General features: G+C 31.7%; 1 protein-coding gene across 1 annotated transcript; it reads left to right on the top strand.

Moving 5' to 3' along the window:
• Window positions 1-10,500: 10,500 nt before the first annotated feature.
• On the top strand, window positions 10,501-12,337 carry LOC126883421 (piggyBac transposable element-derived protein 4-like). The gene is made up of 2 exons (XM_050648969.1): window positions 10,501-10,852; window positions 10,905-12,337. Exons 1-2 carry the CDS (start codon window positions 10,792-10,794, stop codon window positions 12,335-12,337), a joined length of 1,494 nt encoding a protein of 497 aa, XP_050504926.1. The 5' UTR covers window positions 10,501-10,791.
• Window positions 12,338-16,475: the final 4,138 nt, after the last annotated feature.

Below are 16,475 nucleotides of genomic sequence, written 5' to 3'. Positions count from 1 at the left end.
TTTATTCATTTAATCAATTTATTATTCACTTAATCAAACAAATGCTAATAGCATAAAAACGAAAATACCCGTCTTTCGATTAAAAACTTTCCCTTTGCGAATTCTAATATTTAAAAAATCATGTAATATTTCCAAATTAAGTATTGAAATATTAAAATTAAATTTTGTCATGATGGATTCAACTTTATTTTGTTATTAAACTGCATGTGAATAATTTTTGCTTTGAAATTAGGTCCATTTCTTTTATAAAATTCAGTATGATTTTATTATTTACATTCCTCTGCTTCAAAGAAAAAGGCAAGTAGATAAGTGAATTTTTTTCTGAATCCGAGATAAACTTCCCATATGATTTTATCTCCATAGTTACCTTTGTCGCAAGGTTATAATAGGGACTTTTGTATGCGCGATCGCCCTTAGCAGTAGAAACAAAGGACTGTGAGACTAGAACTTCATTTCATTTCGTAATGGCTGATAGTGCTCATGAAATTAATAAAAGCTGTATAAAATATTTCGTTTAATAGATATTTTGAGTCTGTTTTAGATATTTTTTATAAATTGAATATTTATACCTTATACAGTGCGCTGGAATAAGTGTTACCCACCCTTATTAACTTATTTATTTTTAGCATATAAGCAAAACGCTCGGACAGGTCGATTTTTAAAATAATCATAGTATATTGTAACAAAAATACTACTTTGCAGTAGTATTTGTTGAACTAAAATGATAAGATGAAATGAGTGAAGGAAAGTGGAAAGATGTAGAAATGAAGAGAAGGGGAAAACAGTATAGAAGAAGTATGGAGAGCCAGAGGCAAACTAAATAGAATTGTCTAGCAAGAGATACAAGAGAACAACTTGACACTCAAGGATGGATACGGCTCGTTTGCATGCCTGTCGAAGAACAGTAGATCAAAGTAGAGAGTGATGATAACTAAGAAGGGAAATATTAAGATAAGAATATATGCTCAGAAAATAGATTAAATAAATATAATAATATAATAAAAATAGAAGAATATAGGAGATAAATACAATAGAATGAATTATGGGCGCCAGAAGTTGGGATAGACCAAACTTCCAGGTATCTTACACTGCTGTTAAATATTAAATATATTAAATTATTAAATTCAAAAATGGGAAAAAAAATAATTGGTATACAAAAACAAATAAATATTTATTAAATATAACTACTTAGATTTTTGACAACCTCTGAGTTAGAAAAATACAAATTATGTAACTATAAAATGACAATGGGAAATAATTACCTATCTAAGTATAAATATAATTACCTATTAAATTAGTATTGGAGTAGCTTTTCTAGGAAGCATACCCCCAACTTACATATACTAGGTTAAATAACAACCTTCACCAAATAATTGTACGATTAAAATACGTACAGCAACGCTAAACTACAAACGAATGAACAATAATATAAACTCTCAAAGAGTTAAATAGGCACCAGCCTCCTTAATGTGAATCTACGGTCTACTTGATATATAAAAATCAGTTGCTTCGACGCGTAGTCACTAAAAATTTATCACAGTAAAATGGATAGCTATTCAAAGGGAATAGCGTCCAGGGATATAATTAAAAGTTAAATAAATGAATTTAAGTAAAAAGTTAAGCAAATAAGTTTAATTAATTAGAATGATTGGCTAAAGTACGTTAAAGTTATATAAGTTAATAAATTAGCAATAAAGAGTAAAAATATATAAATTTAAATTGATAAGTGGAGACTAGCAAGGTTAGTAACAAAAAAAATATAAAGTTAAGTAAATAAATAAATGGTACAAGTAAATTTCAGGTAATATAAGACAAAGGTAAAGAGAATCTCATATGAGGGAAAATATGATCTTAGCTCAAACCTCTTTGACCAGAGAGTTTACTGGTTTGGGAAACACTATCAAAAATTATAGATATAATAATATGGAAAAAAAATGCAACCTAATCTTGAAACAAAAATATGTGTGATTAAACTATAAAACTTAGTTTGAACTAAATGTCCTGATTATTACACAAAAATATTAACGTGTTGTGATGGTAGAGTAATAATAACTTGCAAATACCAAGTGTCCCCAAAACAAACCCTATATTATGGTTCCCAAAAGTGTCCTTGTTATGGATACCAAAATCCCTGGTAGTAGAATTAGCACAGGGATGGTGCTAGCTTGTACTAATTATTAAAGGTGCCCTTCGGGGCGAAGTGCAGAATTCAACGCTACGTGGGAGGAGATTCTCCAGGCTGGTCTACAAGTGACCTGGCTTGGCCTAGAACGGTTGCTCCCGGTTGTTAGGGGAGCTGATGGACTGGTTACTTTATAATTTCACCCAAACGGCAGATGGTGTGACTTCAATTTCTACGGGATCTTCCAAACTTTGTCTCCTAGCTCTTCCAAACAACAACACTATTAATTTTTCCACTAAATACTTATAGGAGCTTGAAACTCCGTATTAAAATTCCCGTAATTTTCGATCAACCATCTGCCGTACCGTTCTAGCTAACCAAGCGAAGTGTCAATTATTTCCCGTCGTTAGACGAGGAGCCTCACAGAACAAACTTACATGACAGCGAATGGTGTCTAATACCAACTGAAGAACTCGTGCCAACTACTAGTTAAGTATGATGTCAGTCAAAGATTTATTTTAATTAGATCTTATTGATTTTGAGTATAACTTAATGACAAACCGTTATTAAATTTTAAATAAAATATCTATAAAGATAATTAGAAATTAACGGAATGTTATAATATTATAGCATCAATGTTTCGAATTTTACGCGATCTCTCTTCAGATGACAGGCATAACTTTTACTTTTTTAAATGGGAAAGTACATCATGTGACACCTCATTTAAAAGATTTTGAAATGCTGATTACAAAAATGTTATAATACTTTACTCCGATTTGAGAGTCTCCGATTATATATAAGCCTCTCTAATAGTTTGTAGATGGCAGAGAGAAGCGCAATTGGTCTGTAGTTTTTTAGGTTGTCAGCCGGTTTGCCTGGCTTTAGTATGGCTATTATCTTAGAGCGCTTTAGTTCTTGTGGAATATTTCCAGTTTTCATGATGTCTGTGAAAAATCGAGCCAGCCAAACTTTGGTATACTTGCCACAATTTATTAGTATGTAATTCAGGGTGAATATTATCAAATCCTGGTGCTTTTGCTGGCTTAACGTCTTTAAGAGCCTCTGATATGTCTTCGCTGGTGAAGGGGAGGGAATGCTCCGTTTCTGTGGCTACATTTTATAAAGTTTTAAGTTCTCTCTTTACGTAGATGGTGTGTGCTTTATCCTTTGGTGCCCTGAATGTTTTTACTATATGTGATGCTACGGCCTGTGCCTTTTTGGCTGCCTCTCGGCGTTTCGTACAGACACCACTCCCTAATTTTCTTAATAATGACCATGCCTGTCTGCTTGATTTCTGGAAGTTTAGACTTTCAAAAATAGGTAACTAAATTATCGATACTATTAAATTGACGAAATGTAAAAGTGTTTGTGTAATTGCGACTAAAATTTTACGAGTTCTTGTTCTTAAGAAAAGAAATGTATTTAGAGATAAGTAATTTCGTCTAAACAATATTATAACCGGCTTGTCATAATATAAGTACCTACGTCTTAATTCGTCTTTTTCCAAGATCCCTTTTTTTTATCCCAAAGAACACGTCCGTCGCGTTTATGATGTTAAAATCGACTACCCTCGCATCCCTACGCTAAAACAAATTCTCTTAATACATACCTCTACTCTCCTTTTTCCGTTTTAACCTATTAAGATTGGATCAAAGTATGTACCGACTTTTTCCCAATAAACAAAAACTATTAAAATTAGTCAAGGCGGCTACTTGCCCATCTTGCGTCTTTGATAACTCCGATTTCAAATCCCCAAGCCAATCCGCACATAACTTCGGATGCGTGAGACTCTTATTTCGTTTTCGTAATAATAATTAAGAGGAAAAAGATATACAGGGGTCTTAAAAATTAAGCTAAAATATTTACAATTCTACACTGATATATTAATAATTATTATATCAGCAATTTTCCATTGCGTTAAAAAGTTGTGTTATCATAACTATACCTCTATCTGGTAGCTCTTTTAATTTAAAAGGCCATAGCCTGGAGCATTTTTGGTTTTTAATCGATATTTAATAGCATTTTTTTTTGCATTTCTTTTGATACTGGTTTAATTTGCTCACTTGGCTATTGGATTGCTGCTAGACTTTTATAAATAGCTTCATCTTCTTCAGCACTGACAGAGGGAAGAGGTTAAAAAACTTCTTTAAGTATGAAGAAGAAATAAAGAAAAATAATGAAACATAATTTGTTTTTTATGGACGAAATTTGTGTAGTTGTTTTCTGTGCTATTATAAACGAATAATTATGTATAATATAGTTTGCGTGTTTGATTTTATGTTAGGAATACTGTGAAATAATGAATCTCTTACTTAGATTTTGTTTTTTAAGTTCCAGATTTAAGTTCCAGAGAGAGGGTTTATACGGCACTGTCTTTTTTGTTGTTGTATCCGTAGCGTTTGAATGAAGATTAAAGCGACTTCTAGACTTTCTCACGTGCTACGGATATGACCCACGCTGATGATCCCATTGTCCTATTCACATTATAACGACCGCACGTCCGGTACATCCGCTGCCTGCTGCGGGTCTCTACGAGACTACATCTTGGATAACTTTATTAGCAACGTTGACGTTGTATGGAAAATTTATATTACAATAATCATTTTCTATTGTTTGTACATATAATTTAATAAGTCTGATAGAAACTGGCGTTTATTTCATTTAATAATTGAATTTTACATTGAATAAAACATAAATGGAAGACAACACCTTCATGAACGTTTAAACTTCAAGTTTAAACTCATTGTACTAGTTTTTAACATCCACTGTAATTTATAATAAGTACACACTTCAAATACAAAAAAAGAACTAGAGGCTGTTAGATAAGCCATAGTTTATTTTAAAAAAAGTTGAGAAAATCATTTTACGATGTTATGTCGTAATGTAGAGCAAATGTAGATTCTCACCACCCCATATGTAGTAATACGAAACATGGAACATAGTTAGCGATATAAATGTCTTCTCCAATATTATTAATATGAGAATTACTCACATATTGAGCTGAAAAATGTTATGACCATTATATCGACTTACACATTCTGTTATTATATTTCAAGCAATTATTTGAGATTTAAGATAAGAACAGACCTTAGAAAACATGAAAAATCAAGTCATTCACATCAAACTTTCAAGCTATTTGCATATTCAGCAGCTTAGATAATAATTCTAAACAACTTTTGATGTATAGAGTCTTTTCACTATGTCAATACTTTTCGAGTTATTTGCGAGTGAAAATGTTCATTTTTCAACAAAAAAGAACATGATTTAGACGGTTTTTGGCAAATAATTCAAAAAGTAGGTATTTTATCGAAAAAAATGTTCTTTACGAAAATATAATTCATAAAATAGTTACAAAAATGGTGTATGTCTGAAGTCTCTAGACTAAGTAGAAGCAGAGTTGTAGCTAATGAAAAGTAGGTTTTTATTCGTCAAATTCCAAATCGAATAGTTCAACCTAAAATAACCAAAAAATTAAGCACTTTTCGGAAAAAGAGCATCACCTGCACTTCTTTTAAAGTATTTAAAAAAACTTTATTTGTGTTTAAAAAAAATCTAGCATAAAAAGTAAGTAAGTTTCGCTCAAACTAAAGTTGTTCTCTTTTTTTGTAAAAAAAAATCGTGAAAATCGCCCCCTTATTAGCATACTAAATAAAGTTAATGGTTACCGCTTCACAAGTTGTTTTACTTATATATTGTTTATATGATAATGTAAGTTTCATCGGTTTAAAGTGCTTATTTTTGACATGCTGTAGTTGAAAGAGCTTGAACGAGTTATTAATCACGAGTGTATACAAATTTTGAACAGCCATATCTTACTCCGATGCACGACGGTCGTCTATTAGTACTTAAAAATTATTATTATTGTTAAAAAATATATCACTAACAAGAAATATCTTCACTTATGGGTGTGAAAATTGGACAATAAATAAGAAAACCAAAAATAAAATAACAGTAACAGAGATGGAATGCCTAAGGAAAAGCTGCAGAGTAACAAGGAGAGATAGAATAAATAACATACAGATTAACAAAAGAATGGGAGTGAACTCAGACATAATAGACTACATCGAACAGAAGAGATTGACCTGGTACGGACATATCAGAAGAGCAGACCAAAATCGTCGGATAAACCGAATAACAGAGTGGAGCCCGATAGGAAAAAGGAAGAGACGCAGACTCCGAAGATCCTTCAGAGATGAACTGGATTAAGCAATGGAAAGAAGAAATCTACAGGAACGGAACTGGCAAGACAAAAAGTGCTGGAGAGTAGGGATGGGAAAAACCTACCGGTTTAAACCTAAAACCGGTTTTTTTACTTCGCAATAACCGGTTTTACCGGTTATTTTTTTGTCCCGGTTATAACCGGTTTTTTCTTTTTAAAGAAAAAACCGGTTATTAGGTTTTTACGGTGATTAGGATTAGGTTAGGTAATATTTGGGATCCCAATCATAATTATTATTCTCAAGTAACTATTCCAAACAAAACCATAATTCAAATTATATTTTATTTTATAAATACAGAAGCGAACTGAAAGTGCAATCTCACATCAGCCAGCAGAATCAGTTATTAGGTTTTATTTAATATTTCCTTGAAAAGGTATTTGTAATCATAATATTTACATAAGAAGTGTCTGTTTGAATTCGACGCAAGCCAAACATCATCTATTTTTCACACTAAACTCTTAACTCTTGACATTGAAAGTCGGTGAATGATTTTATCTGATTACCAAAAATAATGCTCTGCCTATGCATATCGTATTACTGATTACGAATACGAATCTCCAAGAATTTCCCTACGTTTTCAAAACGATACACCCATACAGGAAGTATTAAATGAGTTAAAATGTACCTATTCTAGAAATATATACAAACGTGTTAAAAGTAATACATGATAAATTTTTTTTGATGGTAGCAAAAATAAAAGATATATTGCATTATCCAATTTATTTTTAAGTAAAATATTTATGTTAATATTTTTTTTTAAATCTCATTTCAAAGAGTCTGGGAAATTTTTTATAAGTTGAAATGATTGGGGAATTTTTTGATTTTGGGAGGAGAGGGAAATTGTAATTGTAAATGTAACTTTGTAACCTATTGGATTAAAAAAACCGAAAACCGGTTTTTCCAAAAACCGGTTTTTTTGGCCGGTTATAACCGCCAGGTTAAACCGTAAGCAAAAAAACCGGTATAACCGAAAACCGGTTTTTTGTCAAAAACCGCCATCCCTACTGGAGAGAACGGTTGAGTGAAGGAATACAGTAAAAACTGTGGAAATCCTTAGTATATAAATATATAAATACACAGAAATAAACTTTGGTATCTTCTTTGTTTTTGCAAAAAAGCAAAAAAACTTCAGTTAAAAAAGAATAGCGAGGTAAAAACTTTATCACATATGTTTTTAGATAAGACTTACAAAGGAACAGTTTTTATACAAATAAATAACCGTATACAAAGTGTTACAGATAGTAGGGAACAAATAAGATAAAAAAGTTGTTTTTGTATTCCATTTGGCCCCTAAAGACGATTCTAAATTCAAATTATTGCAGCTAGCCCAAAACGTGTCGTGACGTCATATGGTTGTGTGTTTACATTCTGCACCAACAAAGTAAGCAAAATTATATAATTTTGTATATATAAGTATATTTTGTATAAGTATAATTTTAAATTAGACATTATAAACGTCAGTAGAAAATATGCTTGCTCGTTTGAACTATTTTAATTACATAGAAAACTTATACTTTTAGAAAATGGTACTAAACAACACTTATAGTGTTTTCTTTTATTTTCCATAGTAAATCTTCTTTCCTTTGACACATTTGATCTTCTTCTCCCACAATGACATAGGATAAATGTCATTAGAATATAAATATTTTTCCCTTATTCCGCGACGATGAGCTGGCCAAATACCTAAGCAGGTGTAGGCCAATAAACTAAAGAATAAGAAGAAGAATATACCTAAACATAACCATAAATATAAATATAACCAGACAGTTCAACTATGTGACGTCACGGGTCGTTTGTACTATTTTAAACCACAGAAGACTTTAAATTTGTACTTCTAAGTTATTATGAGTTTTTGAAGCGTGAAATTTTGGAAATCTCATTATTAAACAAAATTGAATATTATTATTAGGGGAGTGCAATTAGAACGAAAATATGCACTGTTTCGGAAAAATTCAAATAAGCTTATATTTTTCTAAAACGCTTTTTGTTAGTTTATATACATGTTAACGTAAAAAGTTCTACTCGCATATTTGGCCGCTAATTGTTTATTAATTGTTTAAACAATAACAATTGTTTTGTATAAATAATTTTAAAAATATCGATAAATTCATTATTTTACTTTGATCAAATATGTTTTTATTTTGTTTTTGATTATGCTGAATCAGAATATGGCCTTGCAATTTGAAAATTCTTATACAGAAACTCTTATACAGTGTGTCCGCGTAGCTAGGAACCACATGGAAAACTTTTTTATTATCAACTTTGCGAAAAAAGTTATTCTTAATAAAATGCTCTGGATTGTCAAAAATCTCAAACTCAACCATCAGATATCAAATTGTATCAATTTTATACGAGTTATGTCAAAAATATGAATTTCGTTAAAGATAAAAATACCTTTATATTCCAGAATATCAAAAAATGCTATTATGAAAAGTTGTTTGAAATTAGAAACTATGTCTAAATATACAATTACATCATTCTAATCGAAAAAAAAAATTCAATTTTTTCTCAAATTACGCATACTCATCATCATTTTATTACAATTATGATAACTATTTTATTATCACTTTTACGAAAAAAAGTTATTCTTCATAAAATGCTCTCCCTGGTCTAAAATCTAAGTTAAAATCATTAGATATCAAACTTTTTTAATTTTATACGAGGTATGTAAAAAATATGAATTTTTCTTAAGTTTAAGTACCTTTATTATTGAAAAAGGATGTAATTGAACACTAAAACAAATTTTTTAATTCCAAACAACTTTTCTTAATATCAGTTTTCGATATTGTGAAATGTAAAGGTACTTTACTCTTTAGTGAAATTCATATTTTTCGACATGCCTCGTATAAAATTAATTAAATTTGATATTTGATAGTTGCATCTTAGATTATATACGATGCAGAGTATTTTATAAAGAATACCTTTTTTTCGTAAAACTTATAATAAAAAGTTATCAAAAGGTTCCAAGTTACGCAGACATACTGTATAAGAGCTAAAAAAATTATTTTTGCTGAACATTTATTATTGTTGAAGCTTATTATTAAATGTATTTTAGGTAAGTTTTACAAAAAAAGTTTTGATCACTTTGTATAAACATTTTTTTAGCTGGTAATTTTCGGTTTTTGTATTACATTTTTGTTATGTTTCTTAATTTTCTTAAAAAGAAATAGTTTATTTCATTTCTAAAGCAAAATAATTCAGTGCATGTTAAAGATTGCATCCTAAGATTTAAAAAACCACTTATAAAACTGTAATAGATCTGTTGAAACTTGATTAATACCGTCTTAAAGTGGTGGTAATTCTATAAAACTACGAAGATTGCAAAAATTACAATTTTTGAGACGTCATATCATTTGAATTAAATTTTTGAGATTTTTTTTGAATAAAACATCATTTAGTTAGATGCTTGAAAGGTAAGTTATGCAAAATTGAAAGTTTTATAAGAAAAATTGTATTAGTTACACATTTTTAAATCATTTTTAAACAAAATTCATGTAAGGCTTACTTTCCGCTCACATCGTACTTATGCCGATACATTTTATTTATTTCTATTCCAACCATAAGATAGCTCAATTATTCCTCTTTCATGCTCAATTTGTAAAATTTTATTTGATCAATTAGTTAAAGAATTATATTAAAATAACTCAACCGTGCACTTCGCCGTACGTTAGTTTACAGTGCGCCAATGTTTGTGAAAAGGGTGACTTTAGCGTTATAAATAAAAAATTATAGAAGGTACAGATTTAAATTTAGAAAATTCCTTATATAAGGATTTTTTTGTAAGTTTTTCTGAATTTTTCAATGGTCAAGTCAGTTTTTTCGAAAATTCATATTTTCGGAGTTATTTAAAAAAACATCTAATTTCGTAGTTCATTTGTTTAATAAAAAATGAATCACCCACTTCTCGAGAAGAACTTTTTAATATGTTGTTTATTAAATATTTCTTAATGGCATTACAAAAAGTTTTATCTTGTTTGATTTTTTCCGAAATGAAAATCTAAATGCACTGCCCTATTATAGGCAGCTTTTAACCCTTTCGCTGCGTAAAGCGCACATGCGCGCCCTCCTATTTCTTTGTAAAATGCGTATGGCGCACATGAGCGGCCTATGTATATGGTGATTTCCATATACATTTAAAATTGACTCAGTTTTAGGAGATCAAGGAAACTTTGTCCGCATTTTATTAAAGGTCACTTCTATTCATAGGTGGCGTCGCGGCTCGGTGAATCATGTGGTTAGGTTTGCAGAGCTATTCATAGGTGGCGTCGCAGATCAGTTACTCACATAGTTAGGTTTTCAAAGGTGTTGTCGTTTCAAACGGTTTAGTGTGATTATAAGTTTAATTATTTGTATAATAATGGCTGATTTAAATAAAGCTGGACCTTCAGGCGTAAAAAGACGTAAGACCGTGAAAGTGAGAAATGAAAAAATCTGAGTGTTGAGGAATTGATGCAGTTTTTATATAATTCAGACTCAGATGAAGATTATGAAGACTCTGATGTAGATAACTGTAAGTAAATAAATGTAATAATAAACTTGTGGTCTGAAATTAATATTTTTAGTTGAAATTGAAAATGTTTCGGAAGACTCTTCTGGAAGTGATACTGAGGATGATGTACTACAGAACGAGTTAAATAATACCGTTGCAGATAATCCTGACGTACAGATTACAGACAATGAATGGACCGAAACAACTAGCGGTATGAAACAAATTCCATTTACAAAAAGAAGTGGATTGTTAGTCGATAGTCCTGGTGATAGTGCGTACGATTGGTTTAGGCTGTTGTTTGACGATGAACTTTTAAATATGATTGTCTTACAAACTAACAGTTATGCAGTTGAAGTTCTTTCTACCGGCAAAGGATGTGACCGTTCAAGGATTTCCCTATGGAAGGAATTAACAATATCGGAATTGCTAATATTTATTGGATTAACCTTCCATACAGGAACAATCCAATTGCCTAGCGTACAAGACTACTGGAAGAAAAATAGATTATTTTCGACTTGTTTTTCTTCATACATGAGTAGAGACCGCTATTTGCTTATAATGCGATGCCTTCATTTTGCCGAAAATGTAAAAGAAAATGAACCAGTTCCAGTAGATCGACTATATAAGGTAAGACCCTTGCTAGATCATTTTAATAACAAAATGAAGACGGTATACTATCCAGGAAAGTATTTATCTCTAGACGAATCTATGATCTTGTGGAAAGGAAAACTGGTATTCAAGCAATATCTCCCTAAGAAACGACATAAGTATGGAGTAAAGCTTTATATGCTGACAGAAGCCGATTCAACAATTTTGGATATCCATATATATGCTGGTGCAGGTGATGCAACTGCTGGTAAGTCTCATACAGAAAGAGTGGTGCTACACCTAATGCGTAATTTTTTCGACCATGGACATTCGCTTCATATGGACAACTATTACAATAGTTATAACTTGGCCAAATTACTACTGGATAAAAATAGTTTTTGTACAGGCACTCTGAGAAAAGATAGGAAAGGCTGTCCAAAAAACGTCGAAGACGCAAAGTTAAAAAAAGGCCAGACCAAAAGTATGTACCTCAACAACGTAATGGTTGGAAAATGGCGAGACAAAAGAGATATCATTTACATTTCAACTGAATATAAAAATGAGATGGTAACCGTAAAAAATAGACGAGGGGATGAGAAAATTAAACCACTGCCAATCATTCAATATAATAAATATATGGGCGGAGTAGATCTTCAAGACCAAATGTCTTCTTATTATCCGCCGACACGCAAAACTTTACGTTGGTACAAAAAAATTGGCATACATCTGTTTCAGCTATATTTGCAAAATGCTCATAGATTGTATAATAAGTACCACGGAAATAACAAAATGTCATATTATAAGTTTCGATTGTCAATACTTGAAAAGTTATTACACAGAAAAATGTCAAGGAACAGCAGTTGTAACGGCAGAAGTAGCAGTTACTTCGGGTGTAAACCACACACCTTCAAAAATTGAGTTACATAATGAACGTGGTAAAACTCTTAGAAAAAAATGTCGGACATTCAATAAAAATAAGATACGTAAGGATACTATTTATCATTGTCAAGAATGTCCCGATAAACCTGGCCTCTGCTTAGGCAAATGTTTCAGAGAATATCATGTATCAATATAGAAAGACATTAGGAAAAAATTAATATTTTGTATACTTTTATTTTACATTATATGTTATTTGTTTATTTTACATCCTGTTTGAATGAATAAAATTTTAGTTTAGATCAAAAAAGTCGATTTAATTTACTAAATACAAAAATTTGTATCAAGCGCACAAGTGCGTCCTCCGCATTTTTAAAAGAAATTCCTTGAAAACTGCGTACAGCGCACATGTGCGTCTTGCAAAAATTCAGAAGAAAAATTATAATAATCCGTTTTAACATATGTACAAAAAAAATCACGCCCTGGGCTAGTGTACATCGACACTAGTTACTTGAAACAGGGTTAAAGATGTAATTGGCGCTGGAACTATCCGAAAGGATCTCCCCGGCAAAAATGCCATACGATATTATTATTATTTTTACAAAAAACAATTGTTGAAAAAATATCGCATTTAGTGTTAAAAAACTACTGCCGCACTGGTCAGCGATATGTATTTATTTGACGCAGCGAAAGGGATAATAGGCAACTTGCACATTTTTTTATTACATATATAATATATGTAATAATAAAATGTGCAAGTTGCCTATTAACTTTTATCAGATATAAATATACGAACTTAGGTTATTACCGTGCACAAATGTGCGCTTATTATATCTAGTAGTTTCTCAAGAGTAGAGTATGTCCTCGAACAGTGAATCGATAAGCCCTACAAGTGCATCAAGAAGTCGACGTTAGATAGCGCATCAGAACTGGTAATTACAGCTAAAATTAAACACAATTAAACATGGACGGTGAGAGTCTTATCTTCATCTTGATAGTTTACGTGATATGTAGTTTATTGTGTGCTGCCTATAATGTTGTAGCTAATTACTTTACGCTGAAAGGGATTCCGGCACAAAGTGGAGATGGCAAGTACTATATGCTAAACTGTTTGAGTAAAGCTATGACGCTAAAGTGCGTTCGCAGACATTTAGAAATTAAAATTGAGTGTTTCAAAATGAGCCAAAATCAGTCTAGGTACATTACAAAAGTGCATCCAACCGAAAATGTTAATGACTTTACTCAACCTTCCGTAGTAGAAATAACAGGGCGTGTTGAATATATCTACGAAGAATTTAATGCATATTAATCTACACCAAGTAAAGCTGAATATAAAAATTATTGTGTGTGTGTGTGTGTGTGTGTGTGTGTGTGTGTGTGTGTGTGTGTGTGTGTGTGTGTGTGTGTGTGTGTGTGTGTGTGTGTGTGTGTGTGTGTGTGTGTGTGTGTCTAGATGTATGACCTTGGTTTGAACCAGTTGGCCAGCTAAAATTTTTTTATATTATCTTTTTCATAGACACAATTTCCTAATTTTAACTGATATACATTATATTTTAATATGATGATGTCGTGTTAGTAGGAACTAGTGAAAGAGACTTAGAACAAAAACTGGAACAATGGAGACAAGCTCTGGAGGAAAAAGGTTTAAAACTTAGTAGAACAAAGACAGAGTATTTGCAATGTTCATTTAAAGATGTAGTTACTACAAATAACATGGTACCTTTGGATGGTGAACTGATTGTAAAAAGCAACAGTTTTAAATACCTGGGATCGGTATTACAGAGTAATGGAGAAATAGATGGAGATGCATGCAGAAGAATTAGGGCTGGATAGATGAAGTGGAAGGAAGCGAGTGGTGTGCTGTGTGACAGGAAAATTCCAATAAAGTTGAAGGGAAAATTCTATAAAACAGCCATAAGACCGGCTATGATGTACGAAACTGAATGTTGGTCAGTGAAAAAGAAAGAGGAACAACGAATGCATGTGGCTGAAATGATAATGCTTAGATGGATGAGTGGAGTGACAAAAAAGGATAAAATTAAAAATGAGTATATTAGGGGAAGTCTAGGTGTGGCACCAATTGATGCCAAAATGAGAGAGCATAGGTTGAGATGGTTTGTTCACGTTCAACGTCGACACGCTAATCACCCAATACGAAGAATTGCTGAAGTGCAGATTCCTGGAAGGAGTAGGAGAGGAAGACCAAAGAAGACTTGGGGGGAGACGATTAGGCAGGACATGTTGGTAAAGGGGATTAATATTGATATGACTCAAGATAGAATTGTATGGAGAAATGCAATTAAGGAAGCCGACCCCGCATAGGGATAAGGCAAAGAGAATGATGATGATTATATTTTAATAAATACATACATATGTTACATACATTACATTAAAAATACATACTAATATTAAACACTATTACTAAATACTTCTAAACCACTGACTTTTTTATATCAGAAATTCAGACATATATTATACATTCCAAAGTAGAAGACTTTAAAATGATACTGCCAACATTTATTAGTTGCGTTACTGGTACGACTTTACTGAAAGATAGTTCATTCGATTACAGTTCATTTACATTCGAAATCAACCCTTTATACAAGGTAGGAGGTAGGAGTATGTATAGTTCCTCATGACTCACCCTGTGTAAGTAACTAGTTCAGCAACTGTCTTATTTATTTTTATCATACATTAAATTATATGAATAATATAATAATTTCATAGGTATTAAATTCTATATGTATACAGATATCATAACTATGGTAAGATGAAAAGAAAACTATCGCAACCTATCAAGTATGAAACTGGCAATATACAAGGAGATTCGCTGAGCCCATTAATATTTAATCTGATAATGGATGTTAATCATAAAGAAAGTTAAAAAGGAAGAGCATAGAGAATGGGAGAAATGGAAATCAAGATAATATGCTACGCCGACGACACCGACGCCATAATAACAGCCGAAAATGAAGCTGATCTACGAAGATTAATTAATGAATTCGAAGACACAACGCTCATATCATTCGCGCTACATTCATTTCAACAGAAAAAACTAAATCGATAGTGAAATCTGCGGAACGGAGACGATGTAAACTGGTCGTAAATAACACAATACTAGAACAAGTGATGGAAACAGAATACTTGGGAATAAAACTTTCGGAAAAGTGGAAGGAGAAGTACAAAAACAAGTAAACATGGTGAACAGAGCAGCAGGATATCTCAACAAAACAATTTGGAGAAACAAATACCTCACAACGGAAACGAAAACCAGGATACTTCTGTAAATCAATAAGAAGACCAATAATGACGTAGATACACACTGGAAACAAGAGCAGAGACGGCGAAAACAAAAAGACTGCTGAAAACAGCAGAAATGAAAGTCTTACGAAAAATAGTAAACCAAACTCTAAAAGACAGATTAAGAAGTCAGGAAATACGAGCGGGATGTGTTATGAAGGAAATAAATATGTGGACCAAAAGAAGAAAAATAGAATGGACTTAACAGATAGAAAGAATGACAGAAAATAGAACAGTACGAATAGCAAGAGACAAATCGCCAAATGGAAAAAGATCATTGGGACGACCCACAGTGGTCCAAATCTCGAAAAGCTGGCCAAAAGTTAAAAAAAAATTCAACGTTTTGAGAATATTATTACATTTTCTAAAAGAGCATTAAATTTCCTATTCAGTGTAGGCAACTCTAGAGTTATGGCTCCTATATCTGAATTTCCAGTTCAGTTCAAAGTTAACCTTCGTACGGAACAGAAGCGCAGTTAATAATAACGAATATTTTATACGCATAGTCTTGTGCGTGTATCTCGAAAACTTAGTGGGCAAATTCAATTCTAAAAATGGAGAATATTTGTGGAACCATCTTTAATAAAAGCCTATAATATCAAAATATTTGTAAATTTGTTATATTTAGTAGATTTTAAGTTGAAGTTACGTAATAAGAAAGTACCTATATATTTTGAAAAACTTAAATTTTCAGATAACCAAATAGTTATGTAATCCATCGAATTCCAAGATATTACTACAATCATGTTTTAGCTTATATTTTTGTCTTTAAGATTCAAAAAAAAATTAGCTGCTACTATCTGCTCCTTTGGTTTTGCGAGAATTTTTTGTACAAGCGCTCTGCGCTAGGAGTTTCAATATGAATCGTTAACAACGCAGA

Source organism: Diabrotica virgifera, chromosome 4 (assembly GCF_917563875.1).
Source record: "Diabrotica virgifera virgifera chromosome 4, PGI_DIABVI_V3a".
Lineage (NCBI taxonomy): Eukaryota > Metazoa > Arthropoda > Insecta > Coleoptera > Chrysomelidae > Diabrotica > Diabrotica virgifera.
This window is presented reverse-complemented; position numbering and strand designations above follow the sequence as displayed.

What these genes read in the sequence shown, in the direction of transcription:
- LOC126883421 (XM_050648969.1), top strand. Translation starts at nt 10,792, where the DNA reads ATGCAGTTTTTATATAATTCAGACTCAGATGAAGATTATGAAGACTCT. An exon ending in AGACTCTGATGTAGATAACT is followed by an intron (nt 10,853 to 10,904) that starts GTAAGTAAATAA and finishes TAATATTTTTAG; the next exon opens with TTGAAATTGAAAATGTTTCG.